Source organism: Sturnira hondurensis, unplaced genomic scaffold (assembly GCF_014824575.4).
Source record: "Sturnira hondurensis isolate 20B ecotype Veracruz unplaced genomic scaffold, ASM1482457v3 Scaffold0007036, whole genome shotgun sequence".
Lineage (NCBI taxonomy): Eukaryota > Metazoa > Chordata > Mammalia > Chiroptera > Phyllostomidae > Sturnira > Sturnira hondurensis.
In genome coordinates this window covers 1489506-1502490 of record NW_028079667.1, presented here as the reverse complement: position 1 = coordinate 1502490, position 12985 = coordinate 1489506, and the positions used below count along the sequence as shown (strand labels likewise).

Genomic DNA, 12985 nt, shown 5'->3' with positions numbered 1-12985 from the left:
CCCCTCAGTGAGAAGTCATCACTTTCCTCCCATAGCACATTCCTTGCTCAGCTGTGAACCCAAGAAAGGCATGAGATTTACTCTCCTTTCCCCCTGTAACACAGTGCTTTTCATACTAATGTGCTCTACAAATGCTTGCTGAGTGACTGACTTTGCTGCCAGGAAAAGCAGAATTTGAGAAGGGGTCGTGAGTGGGTAGTCTCTCCTGTGCTAACATAGATGTGAATCCTCATGTCTCCTCGGGTGGGAAGGGAGCCGCGAGGGATGCCACCGGTCTGTGGTCCACTGTGGAACACGAGGATGGACGAAGAATTAGGGAAGCTAATAGACTCCGGGGAGTCAGAGCACTCAGGTTCTACCCTAGCTCCACCTGGAATTTCCAATGAAAAGCACTTCACAGTCCTTGCATAGTTTGGGATCTTTATTAGAAAACCCTTTTATGTGAGACCTGAAATGTCCTTTCTCAGGAGGACAGTGCACAGAAAGAGCGCAGATGGGAGTCGGAGAGACACATGCTTGCTGTGGACAGCACCGCACTGCTGTGAGGGTTAACGAGATCACAAATGTAATGCACACTTAGCTGAGGGCCTGGTGCTCAATGTCCTTTCAAAGTCAATAATTCCGTTTTATAAATGCAAAGGTCCCACAGGAACATAGAGGGTGCAAAGCTAAAACATTTAAAACTCCAAGATAGCCCTATTCCTTCAGGTAAAAAAAGAGAAAAAAGCAAAGGACAAACAAACAAAAACAATCCCTAACTTTTCCTACCCATGCACTCCTGCACTGAGAGGTGAGTGACTTCCCAAAATGAAGTAATTACATATAATGTATGTTATACACACACATAGATATACCCACATACATACACACTTACGGACATATATAAAGATATCTATATAGGCTATATATCTCTATTTAAGTCATCTATACAATGAACTATATTAATATCTTTATCTCTGAAAGGCTATCATATCAGGGGCACTGAGAAAACAAATACTACTCTTTTGCATGTAAAAGGAACTGGAGGAGGAAGAGGGGTTAGGAGAGTGGCAACACAGCTTCCAGGGCCCAAAGGACAGGCCTAGGATCTGCCAGCAGCACTTACCTGGAGCTTCTTGTGTGTGGTGGGCGATGACCGCGACCTCACGTGGACAGGGACCGCCAGGAAATCCGAGCGCTCCAGCAGGTCCTCGGCAGACATGGACTTCCCGGCCCTCCTGGCTGCAGCCCCCCATGAGGAGGGCTCCCCAGGGGTCCTGTCCACCTTCTGGATGCCCTTTGGTCCACCGCCATTAGCTCCACATAGCAGCTCCCTTGGGGCTTGGTCCCCACGTCGCCTTTCTGCAAGGAGGCGGCCGCCAGCGAAGGAGCTACTGCGATCTCGGGACCCACTGCCTCCTGAAGACGGCTGGAGGGGGGCCTCCCTGCGGGACTGCAGGCTTGGCTCCCGCAGCGAGCAGAGGCTGGAGGCGGAGGTGAGCCCAGCGCCTTCGGGTGCTGCAGGGCCAGACTGGAAGTAGGTGCCCTGTGCACGCTCCCATGGCGGCCCTGGCTCCTGGAGGCCACCCCCCGTGGCAGAGGCAGGCCGCTGGCCTGTCTTGCGCTGGATGTAGTCGGCCAGTGCGCTTTGCTGGAACTGCTTCAGCTCAGGCCCGGACAGGCTGAGTGTGGAGCAGGCTTTGCCGTCCCGCTCAAAGATGCGGCGCCGGTCAGCCACCGTGTTCTCCGGGAAACGCAGCCCCTTGCGCTGTGGACCCAGGGGCGCCGGCTCGGCTTCTTCTGAGACCCCCACCTCGTTCATCTTCTCAGGCTCTGAGTAGGAGCGCTTCTTCTGCTCGGGGGTCAGGCGTCGGCGGGGTCCCCTTCGGGCAACAGGGGGCGCAGGCCGGGCCAGGTCGCCCTCAGCAGGGGTCACGCTGTGCCGCTCCCGTGGTGTGTGCGGTGAGGCGGATGCTGGGGCCTCTGGGCTCCGCAGTCCCATGTGGGCGGAGGCTGGTCGTGGGCGCCAGGGCTTGGAAGCCCCAGCAGCCCCAGGCTCGAGGTCTCGGCGGCGGAAGGAGGTGGCCCGCAGCACACGGGACTGTGCGTCCTTGATGTAGTTCCGGTAGGCATGGCTGAAGGGGGCGTCCAGCACTGGCGATTCGGGGGTGTTCGGCCTGTTGTCCCTCCACTTGGCATCCTCCTCAGCCTCGCTGAAGAGCTGAAAGGTACTCTGGCTGCGGAGCAGGCGAGTGTCCCGGCTTGGGGGCTCACCACCTCGGAGTGGGGAGCCTCGGCTGCCCTCGGCGCCCCTCTTCAGCTGTTGACCACAAGGCTGCCAGGAAACCTCTTCCAATTTTGCCTCCCCGTTTTTGAAGTGGTGTTCCCCATTGCCTAGGGGTTCGGTGGATTCAGAAAAATGGATATTGGCTTTTGTCTCCTCGAAGCCATTCCTAGAAGTACTAGAAATTGGGACTATCTTGCTGGGCCTGTAGTTATAGCCAGGAACGGAGCTGCCCACACTTGGGGGTCTCTGGCGCCCTTGCTCTCTCTGCTCAATCTTGGAAACCTTCTCCAGCACGGAGCAGTGGGGCTTCCCGTACTGAACGCCCTGCAGAGCTGAGGTGCTGCTGGAGCTGAGCCTCCTCCGGCCCAGACTGGATGTCTGCTGGGGGGGTGGGGAGGACGGCTCTTCATACCTTGGGTCTGGAAGGTGGAAAGGGGCCGGAGCACCGACTCTGGTCTCAGGCTTTGGATGGGAAACCAGCCTCTCCAGATGGCTCCTGTGGTCTGGAACAGCTTTCCTTCCAGGGTTCTCTGTCTTGATGTTGACTGCACAGGTGGGGCAGCCTTCCAGGTAGCCCTCCTGGATTCTCCCTCCTGGCTGCAGGCTGCTTTGCCTTCTTAGACTCTCAGGAATGTTCTGAAGAGAGGAGAAGGCTGACTTGGTCTTGCCAAAGTAGCTCGACGGGCTCTGGCTTAGGCCTTCTCGCTCCAGCCCCCACCGGAGGTTGGCATTGTGGTCTTCTTGGAAACCACCCTCCCATGGCTCTGAGGGCCTGGAAAGTCTCTTGTCTTCCCCCACTTGCCAGGCCTGAGCCTGAGGGGACTGGCGGCTGTGGTAATTAGAAGGTGGTTTGTTGCTGTGGGTGTTCTTTCTCTCATCAGGATAGGGGCTATTGCCTTGGAGAGGTGTGATGTGCTTCTTCAGGGGGGTGTCCTCCTCATGTTCAGGCACGGAAGGGAAATGGACTTTGTAGGGGACACATTTGGCTGAAATTTCAGGTGTCCTCTCCACTGGGGACAAAGAGTCACGTTCTAAGGCTTGGTAGAAGGCAAACCCAAGTCTGTTAGATCCATTTTGGTTTCCATTCTCATCAAGGGTAGCCACCTTGTCACAGGCTTCCCGAGGAGTCACATAACCACTCTCCTTGGCCAGTGCAGGGTACAGCGTGCCGTTACTACTTGCAGAGGGCTGGGGCACCTGGGCAAAGTGTGGCTCCAAGGAAGGTACGGGGTAGATGCCCGTTGGCAGCAGAGGTTGGCCAGGCTGGGCCTTCTGGGTATAATTATGCTTGGGCTTCACCGGGGGGCTGCTCTCTGGACTCTTCTCTAGCACAGTATGCAGTGGTTCCTCCATGAAGGGAGATTTCAGGCAGCCAGAAGAGTTAGCCTGAGGCCGGCAGAGCCGCTTCTGGTCAAGGCTAGACCAAGAGCTGGGCCGCTCTCTGTGCCGAAAGGCTGCATAACTGTCACTCCGAGTGGGGGGCAGAGGTGCGCCCACTTTAGGAGGCAAGTTGTCAGTGGCAGTCTCCAAGGAACTGGGGCACTGCTGGCTCCAGGATGGGGGTGGCACTCCCTTGCCCCGAGGAACATTATGCCCTTTATCATAGCCCTGACCATCAGCTGAGGCCCGGGCCTCCCTCCCTTGGAGAAACAGGGCGGAAGAGTTCACCTCATACTCTGCTGAGACTCCCCTCTGGGGATCATAGACTGTCTTGACATAGCGAATGTCCGCCTGCCTCATCCCTTCTGGGAGGCCACCTCGAGCAGAAGTGGTGTCCATGGAGCCTGAACGCTCCCGGCCCGATGTGCCAGGGGGTGGGTACTCTAGGATGCTAGAACTGGTGGAGAAGGAGCTGTAAGCCGAGTCTCTCTTGTTGTGGAGGTGGCTGAGCTGGTCGATGCTGCTGGTGGACTTGGCGGGGGAAAGCAGGTGGCAGGGTGGGTATCCCCCACTGGGCTCCAGGCTCTCCATGCTCCCCTGGGAGCTGCACTGGTCAGGGCTCCGCCTCAGATAAGCATGGTCATAGCTGGAGAGGTCACTTGTAGAGGAGCTAGAAGAAAGAAAGGCGAAGCGGTGAGCACCGCTGAGCTGTTATCACTTAGCAGGCTTAGGCACAGGGCTCAGCTTATAAATGTACTCTGGTACAAGATGTTCGGTTTTTGGAAGGGTGGGTGAAAAGAGCCATATTTGGACCTTGCTCTGCCTGTGTGCTGTCACTGGGAGTGATTGCCCAACACTGTAACCTCTGTGTGCCTCCAATTAATCACCTAGGCTTGCAAGGGGAGGAACAGAGGGTGCAGAGGAAGCCACGTGGCCTTCAGGCATAGGCAGCACACTGATGTGATTTGCTATGTGCTGGACATGACTGTGTGCGCCAAGAAATGAAGGCGGGGGAGTAGAGAAGAGAGGAAGAGGAGGAAGAGTGATTGGCACTGATATTTCATGTCTCTTGGGGCTATTTGTGGGACGGAGAACAGCTTAGTGTCTAGGCATGTGAATGGGTGAGGGAGACTATATACGTGTATACATTTTTAGTTAATATCTTTCCTTTTTATGGAACTGAAGGCCTTACACCCTGGCAGTCTTCCTGGAACATCAACTGCACTGGAGACAACTTGTTTGTAGGGAGAAGGCTAAACACAAAGCTGAACGAGAGAAATTAGAGTCAGAAAAAGCTGATGAGAGAGGGAAGGAGGGGAAGCTTTATGAGAAGTCTTAATCACGGGAGTCTGGCACCTGTGGTACCTCCGTAGCCCGAGCACAGCCTCTCACACGTGCAGGGGGTAGGACCGTCTGAGCTCCTGCAGGTGGTCCTCAGAGCCTAACTGGGGGAGGGGGAATGGTGCTCAACCTGGCATTGCCTCGAAACAAAATTACTTATAATTAGCCTTAATTATAAACTCAAAATATATTTCACCCAGCAGGTTGGGGGAGGAAGGGCATACGGGAAGGACTAAGTGGTTCAAAACTCAAACAGCAGTCTCCATAATTCAAATGTTTGTGGCGCACTGTTCTCTAAAGAAGGGCAAATCACGAGGAGTTCTTGCCTAAGATTTTCCATTCTTACATGAATAGGCACGTACGCACCAATTCACGGAGCTATGATTATATTTCTACATCTCATGTAAGTAAATATGGGGTCTTGGTGGCTGAGAATGTGATGATGCTTTAGGGCTGGATTGTCTCCAGAGTACATTGCCAGGGACTAGAAGGACCACATTCTGAGTCAGAATGCGTGCTGGAGTTAAAGGAAAGGAAGACTACATCTTTAGCAACTAACCTGGAGAATGTAACTTTTATATATCAGAAAAAGTCAACCTAAAGGAGCACCCTGCTTTGAGAGAGACAGGTATAAAGTCAAGGGAGCAGGGATGGGAGCGGCTCCCGAGCCAGCCAGGTTAGTGAAATCAGCCCGGCACTCACAGCACGGTGTCTGTTGATGGTGGATAAAAACGCACCTGACGCACCTGATGCGGTTCAGGAGAGGAGGATCCCATTCGAACCACGTATCTCCCCTTACCACCTCCAACAGCAGATTCAGAGCAATGCACTGAGAGGAAATGGAAGCAGTAGGTCCCATTAGGGCTGTTTCACTCACCAGTTCCGTGTAGGTGGTAGACACTATGTAATCCTCCCAACTGCCGAGAATCTTAGCAGTCTTTTACTGAGAAGCTAATTCAGACGTACCTTAGGAACATGCTTAACACTAAAAATTCAAATGAATAAATGGATGGGTTAACTGAAACACTTACTACTGAGTGGGAAGAAATGTAGTTGCTAACACTGCTCAAAATATAGGTGGTGTCTAGAAAGAATGAAACCACTGGTATACGTGTCTCTAGCTAGGCAGAGCAAGGTCAGAACGGGATCCCTCCTGCAGCCAAAGGACACTTCAGCCACCAAACACAGATGGAAATGAGGACTAGATGTGCTCTTCCCTGCTGCTCAGAGGGCTCTGCCCTTTCAGAATGCCCGTTCCCAAGCTAACTAGAGAAGTTGACCAGTGACATAGGCCATGCCATCGAGTGCCCAGACACTCCCCTGTAGGAGCAAGTTCTCCCAACACTTTCTGGGACCAGTCATTTTGATTCCCGGTGTCATTCTCTTTCCAAGATGGCACCCTTGATGGTGGGTAAGAAGTTGGCAGGAACATCTTCAGTCCTACACAGAGACAGCCTTACCCTCGGGATGAATGCATCTGAGTCCTTATTGGGGTCTGGCTACTTTTCTGACCTCAGATTCTATTGTTTTCCATCTTCCTCGAGGCACTCCAGCCTGTTTACTTACTAACTCAAATCTGAAATATTTGAGACTCCCATCTCAGAGTCTCAGGGCCTTTGTGCTCACTGTTCCCACCACGTAAACTGCTCTTTAACTGGCTCACTCTCTCCTTTAAGTCTCTGCATCAGACAACACCTGGAACTCATTATCTAAAAAGCACCTCTTCTCTCCTTACACCTTGTCACTCTGCTTTACTTTCTTCATAGCTCTCACCATACTTGACATTATATATTCCTTTGATTATATGAAAGAGGCTTCAATTGAAGCAAAAATTACAAAGTGGGAATTCTGTGGTAGATACATGGATTCTTGTAATGTTACTCTGTTTTGTGTGCTTAGAAGTATTTTTTTCTAAATACTGAAAACATAGCAAAGTGCACCAAACAAGTGCATGAAAACATCTCTTCAAGTGTGCTTACAGAAGATTTATTCTTTAGATGGTCAACTATGCTTTGAAAATCCTGGGCTAAGTAAGTTAAACAATTTTATTTACTGCAAGACTTCTGAGTCTTCAATAAATGATTGTTCATGGGATGTTCTGAAAGGAAAGTACAGAAAGAACATATTCGTATAACCCATGGACACAGAACAGTGTGGTGATGGCCAGAGGGCAGGGGGAGCGGAGGCTGGGGTAGGTGGACAAAGAAGGGAAAATGGGGACATTTACAGTAGTGTCAACAACAAAAGTACAGGGAAGAAAACCTATTGGACCCACCAAACTAGATGCCCAGGCATCTAGTGGATTATTATTCCATAGAACGCACCTTGGGGGACAAATATTATAGGGTAGGGGCTTTTTCTGCCTTGTTCATCTGAAACACAGTGGGTTGTCAGTACATGATTGAATAAATCAATGAACAAATATAGGTACTTGAGTATTTTGATACTGTTATTTCATCCTCTTATGAGGGGACTGGACTACAAGACTTTTCAAGGTCTCTTGTAAACGCTGAGGCCCACTGTGTGAGATTTCTGCAGGGCAGCAGACAGGGGCAGGTCTGACAGAAAGCAGCAGCAACACGATTTTGGTGAAATCCAGGCCCAAACTAGCTTGCAGACAGTTACGTCTTCAGTTCTCTTTGTATCTCTCCCTTCTTCTCTCCTCACTCCTGCTCCTCCCCCTCCCTTGAGCTCCCTCATGCTCCTGCTTCCTAATGAGAAACAGATGCATAAACTCAGGACTGAGGTTGGGTTTCTGGAACTAAAGGAAGGCTGTCGGAGGGATGCCGACAGACCAGTTCTGCACGCCAGACCACTAGATGCCACTGTGCTCCTCAGAGGCGCACCCACAGCTCTTCTCCACCTACTGCTGCCAATGCCAGACCCTCTGAGCAGTGAGTTGGGGGTGAAGCCCTCTGCCAGAGCTCCGAGCCTAAGGCATGGAGTGACCCTGGAATGAACACAAAGCATGGATGATTTGTGCTGGGGCAGGAGAGAATCCATATGTCTGTCACATTCTGGGTCATCTGCACTTTCCTTTCTCCCTTGCACCCCACACAGTCCTCCTTGAGTGCTCAGAGCCATTGTGTCGGGGGGTGGGGGGGGAGCTGTTCTGAAGCTTGGATTAGAGGGGCAGAGCAGGGGGAGGGGTAAAGTAAAGGCAGATCCACCTGCCTAAACCTCTCTGGAGGCTGGGATGGGGATGGGGATGGGGAGGAGTAGATAGGAGGGGGAGGAGTAGATAGGAGGCGGAGAAGTGCAGCCTTAAGAATATTGCACTTCTGAGGCCAAGCCCACCATTCTCCTGAGACCTCTTGGAGCGCACCAGTTTCCATAAGCAGGTATTCTGAGCGCTGATGGCAGTGGCCTTATTTCTGCCTTTGGGTCAGCATGCTTTTAGGTTGCAGTAAAACTTCAGATTTAGGGCCTCCTAAGGTTAAGAGGCTCTAAAGGGCCCCATTGGCATTTTATGTGTGCTGGTTTATAGCATTAACCTTGAAGTTTATTACCAGGTTTCACTGTGCCTCTGATAAGCCTTTGGCCTAATTATGATAAACTGTCATAATTTTTTAGTGCTTATCATGCTTGAGGAACTACACTAAATGTTTTACATGTTGCTTTAACTTTCACTATGATCCTTGACATACATAGTATTAACTTCATTTTATAGGTGAGGAAACAAAGATCCAAGAGGTGAAACAATCTGCCCAGGCTCATGCAACAGGAGGTAAAGCTGAGATTTAAACCTGCCTCTGACCTTAAAACCCAGGTACCTTACCGTTACACTGTCCTTCCTTCACTGTTTATCCCCTGCATCTAACCTCTTCAAGACCTTCGACACCTCCATGCCCACCAAACTGAATCACTATGCCTGCACGGGGCGGGGGTGGGGTGGGGGACAGGGACAGGGCCCTGCAGGGGACCTGTTCTCTGAGCACAGGTGGCTCAGTCAGAATGAATTCTTTCGGGGTTACTGCAAGGGACGTGGGCAAGGGAGGGGAATTCTGTAACAAGGAGGGTGACCAGGAAATTCTCTCTTCCTGTGGCCTGAAGCCTACCCTAATACGCTGGGAGCCGTGTCCGCCGGTGAGAGGTCTGATGCTGGCTCTTCATTCAACCAAGCGTGAGTGTTGAGGGTTCTGAGTCCCGGCCTTACCAAACACATCCATCATCAGTCAGTTAAATAGCCCTTTCAGCGGCTGTCCTCCTACCCCCCTGCATCAGCACTTGCATCCCGTTTCTATGCAGGACGCATATTCTCTTGACCCCTCAACCCCTGTACCATTATCCTTACTGAGTCCTTCCAAAAAGTGAAAAAGCAACAGAGCCTGACTGTCTGGGATCAGAAGCTAAACTCCAGTCTGTGTGGGTTCCAAGTCTGTAATAAATGTAGGGGAATCCTGACTTGGTTTGGCTCCCCCCCAGTCCCCATCAAGTTGACTAAAGCAGAAAGGACATTAAGTACTGAGGGAAGAAGTTTGTCAATTTTTCTAGTATAGTGTTATGTATAATTGAGAAATGTCTGAGAATCAAGAGACCCAATACATAATATCTCAAATAGCCAGTACTCAAAATAATCCTGTCCTTGCTTCACAGCCGTCGAGCCAAGGGTCTGAAGATGAGTTGTATACACATTAGGAATTTTAAGAGGATAGAAAGGTTGTGGGTAGAAAGACTTAATACTCAGGGTGAATGGAAAAAAAATGTTCTCAAAACAGAAGAAAATGTTCTTTCAGGAAACAAGGACATTTGGAGGAAAGAAACCCCTGGGTGTCAGCTTTGGCCACTTACCTGGAATGGTAGCTTTGGGGCCAAGGAGTGCCAATCGTGCCCTGAGATATTTGCATCATGCTGGCATTGGGTTGGTTCTCCCCAAGTTTGGTTGAATGCCAAGAGTGAGGTCGGCCTGCAGGTTCGCTGCGCCTGGGGAGACACAGGAGAGGGACCCCCAACTTCAGCAGCATTCTCAGCTGTCTCTTCACCAATATGTGTATGCATTTGGAAAATGACTGCTGTATCCTTTCCCTCGGGGATTAGAAAAAAATCAAGTAAATAGTGGGAAGTAGTGCTTATTTCACTAATTAGCCATTGATATTCTCTGCTTTATTGATGTTTTTATTTTTACTTTGACAATTTCAAAGTAATATAAAAGTGTAGCAAACTCAGTGTGAAGCATCCCCACGCACACCCTCATGCACGGTTGGTAAGAATGCAAATTGATACAGCACCAGGGAGAACAGTACCGAGATTCCTCAAAATGCTAAAATCGGAACGCCCCCATGATCCAGCAGCACCTGACTTCTGGTTCTATATCCAAAGAAATTGCGGTCGGGATCTCGTAGAGATCGCCGCACTCCCATGTTCACTGTGGCATTACTCACAGCAACCAGGACATGGAAACAACCTAAGTATCCATCAACGGATGGATGGAACGAGGATATTATGCTAAGTGAAATAAGCCAAACACAGAAAGACATATACCATATGATATTATTTACCTGTGGAATCTACAAAAAGGCAAACTCAAAAGACCAGAAATTGGGCGGTAAGAGAAACAGGAAATTTTGGTCAAAGGGTATATATTTCAAGTTAAAAGATTAACAAGTTCTGGGACCTAATGTACAGCATGGTGATTATAGCTAATAATACTGTGTCATATCCTTGAAAGTTGCTGAAAGAATAGATCCTCAGTGTTCTCACCACAAAAAAGAAATGGTAACTACATAATGGAATGGAGGTGGTAGCTAACCTTAGGGTGGTAATCATTTTTGTACTTTATAAATGTATTGAACCAACATAGTGTACACCTTAAACTTTGCAACGTAGCTATTGTATCTCGATAAAGCTGGGGGAAAGAGAATTCCCACATAACCTTCACCTAAATTTCCTACATGTTAACATTTTATTATGCCTTATTAATTTAAAGCACACTAAGTTGCTTTGGTCTTTTTTGGCCTCAGCTTAACAATATGTAAAGGCAGGAGCATGGAAGGAGACTGGGCGTGTGGTGGTGAACACGTGATACAATGTACAGATGATGGACTATACCATCGTATACCCGAGACCTACATAATTTTATTAACCAAAGTCACCCCAATAAGTTCAACTAAAAAAAGAAAGGAGCGATGATTCTTTTCCACCTCCCAAGATAAAAGGCTTCCTGGGGATGGTGAAGTCCTCCGTCATAGCCTGATGCTGGATACATGCTGTTATTTTAATTTCTTGGTAAGAACTACATAAAGATGAGCAGCTAGCTACCTTGGTGGCAACACTGCTCGAAGCTACATAAGCAGTTCAACAACAAGATGCTCTCCAAAACAGTCTCTCATTTTGCAAGTCAGTGACTTCAACTTTAAAACATCCTGCCCTTATAACACAAAGAATGGACAAAACCAATGGGGAAAAAGTGGGTGTCCCTCAGACTGCAAGCCTGGAGAACGAATTTGGGAGGGAGGATTGCACCATTCTAGAAGGCCAGAGTCCAGAGAAAGTGGCCATGCTTTATTTTTGGCAAAAAGGCAAGGTAAGCTATCAGACATTTCACGCTGAAAACTCCGGAACTATAGGCTGTAGGGGAATTCCTCTGCAATTTACAAACACTTGGGAGATTAGGGAATCCACTTTGATGTGAAGATAAAGTCGTTTGTATGTCCACCTATACGTTTCTGTGAAAAAACAAGTTGGCTTTTGTAATGTAAATGAGAAATCATTCCCCTGATGCCAACGAAATTCCAAGTCCTAAGTGTATCAGAATAATGGTGGCCCCACTGTCGGGAGACTTGGGCGCTCACCTTGAATTTGTTACTAGCCTGCTGCGTGGCCCTGTGTAGGTCACTTCGCCACCATAAGCCTTTGTTCATCTAGAAATGAAGACATTAATCAGAGGGTGGATTAACCTCACTTTAATCTGAAATAATTTTTAAGATGTATGAAGAAAAAACACTGAGGACTTGCTAAGAATGATAATGATTTGAAGAAAATACATATATTTCAACTCTCTGGAGAGAGGTCATGGTCATAGGAAAATTGTTTCGTGTAACACAAGGGATACAGACGCATGAGGTTTTCAACAGTTGGTCAATAAATATTTATTTCATTGAAGGAGCCTATAGCCTTAACCACTTGAGTTTCCTCGTCAGTAAAAGGCAGATTACAACAAACTATTTATGGTGTCTTTTGTGAGATTAGCAATGAGATACTGTACTTGGCCCATAGTAAGAGTACAATAAATGAGTACAGTTGTCTTTAGTCATTCATTGTTGGTGGGCTGATGAAGACTAGAGAGGTCTGGGAGACAAACCAGTCAGAGAGAGTGAAAATGCAGGACAGAAAGGGAAGAAGGCTGAGTGAGAGGTGGGAGAGAGGGTACGGGCAGGAACTGTCAAGGGCGATGAGTCACCTAGAGCTCCCAAGTAAGAGACTGAGGATATAATTATGTCAGAGGCTGGGCTAAGCCTGTGGTCAGAGCCTGCGGGACCCTGGGCAGGCCTGTGAGGCAATGGCTGTGACACCTAGTCAGGGAGGTAAACACAGGCCAAGCAGGACCAGACCTCGCCCACCTGGAAATGAGGAAAGAACTGAAGGGAGCAGGAGCACAGCCGAGCTAGAGAGTAAGTAGGGTGCAAAACCGAGAGACTGACATCGAAAGCCAATATATTACAATTCACCTGTCTCCTTGCCCCCATAACCCTCTAATCCTCATAGCAGGTCGCAGGTAACCCATACCCCAGGTTTGGCACTGCCCCAAAGTTGAGTCTGTCCTTTTCTTGAAGGAAGAACCAGGGAGCTCTAGGCGAACCGCTCAGTGTCTTAGGGTTTGGCATTCTTGCTGTGAGCCTGCTCTGGAGAAACCAGGTTCTTCAACCAGTTCCTCAAAGCCGGCCACCGCCCTCAGGCCCAGTTTCTCACTGACTTAGATTCCTGCTTTATTTCCCAGTGACTTGAAATCCTTCCTGCTGCCCCAGGCCCCGCTGGCACTGGCCCAGATCACACAGTTCT

General features: G+C 49.4%; 1 protein-coding gene across 4 annotated transcripts in view; it reads right to left on the bottom strand.

The window, feature by feature from the left end:
* Nucleotides 1-12985, bottom strand: part of SHROOM3 (shroom family member 3) — a 283783-nt gene that overhangs the window by 29694 nt on the left and 241104 nt on the right. For all 4 annotated transcript variants that reach the window (XM_037050994.1, XM_037050995.1, XM_037050996.1 and 1 more), the window contains 2 exons: nucleotides 9779-9910; nucleotides 1106-4316 (listed from right to left, as the gene is read on the bottom strand). In XM_037050994.1, the coding sequence (XP_036906889.1) occupies nucleotides 1106-4316; nucleotides 9779-9910 (3343 nt within the window). The remainder of the gene's footprint in view (nucleotides 1-1105; nucleotides 4317-9778; nucleotides 9911-12985) is intronic.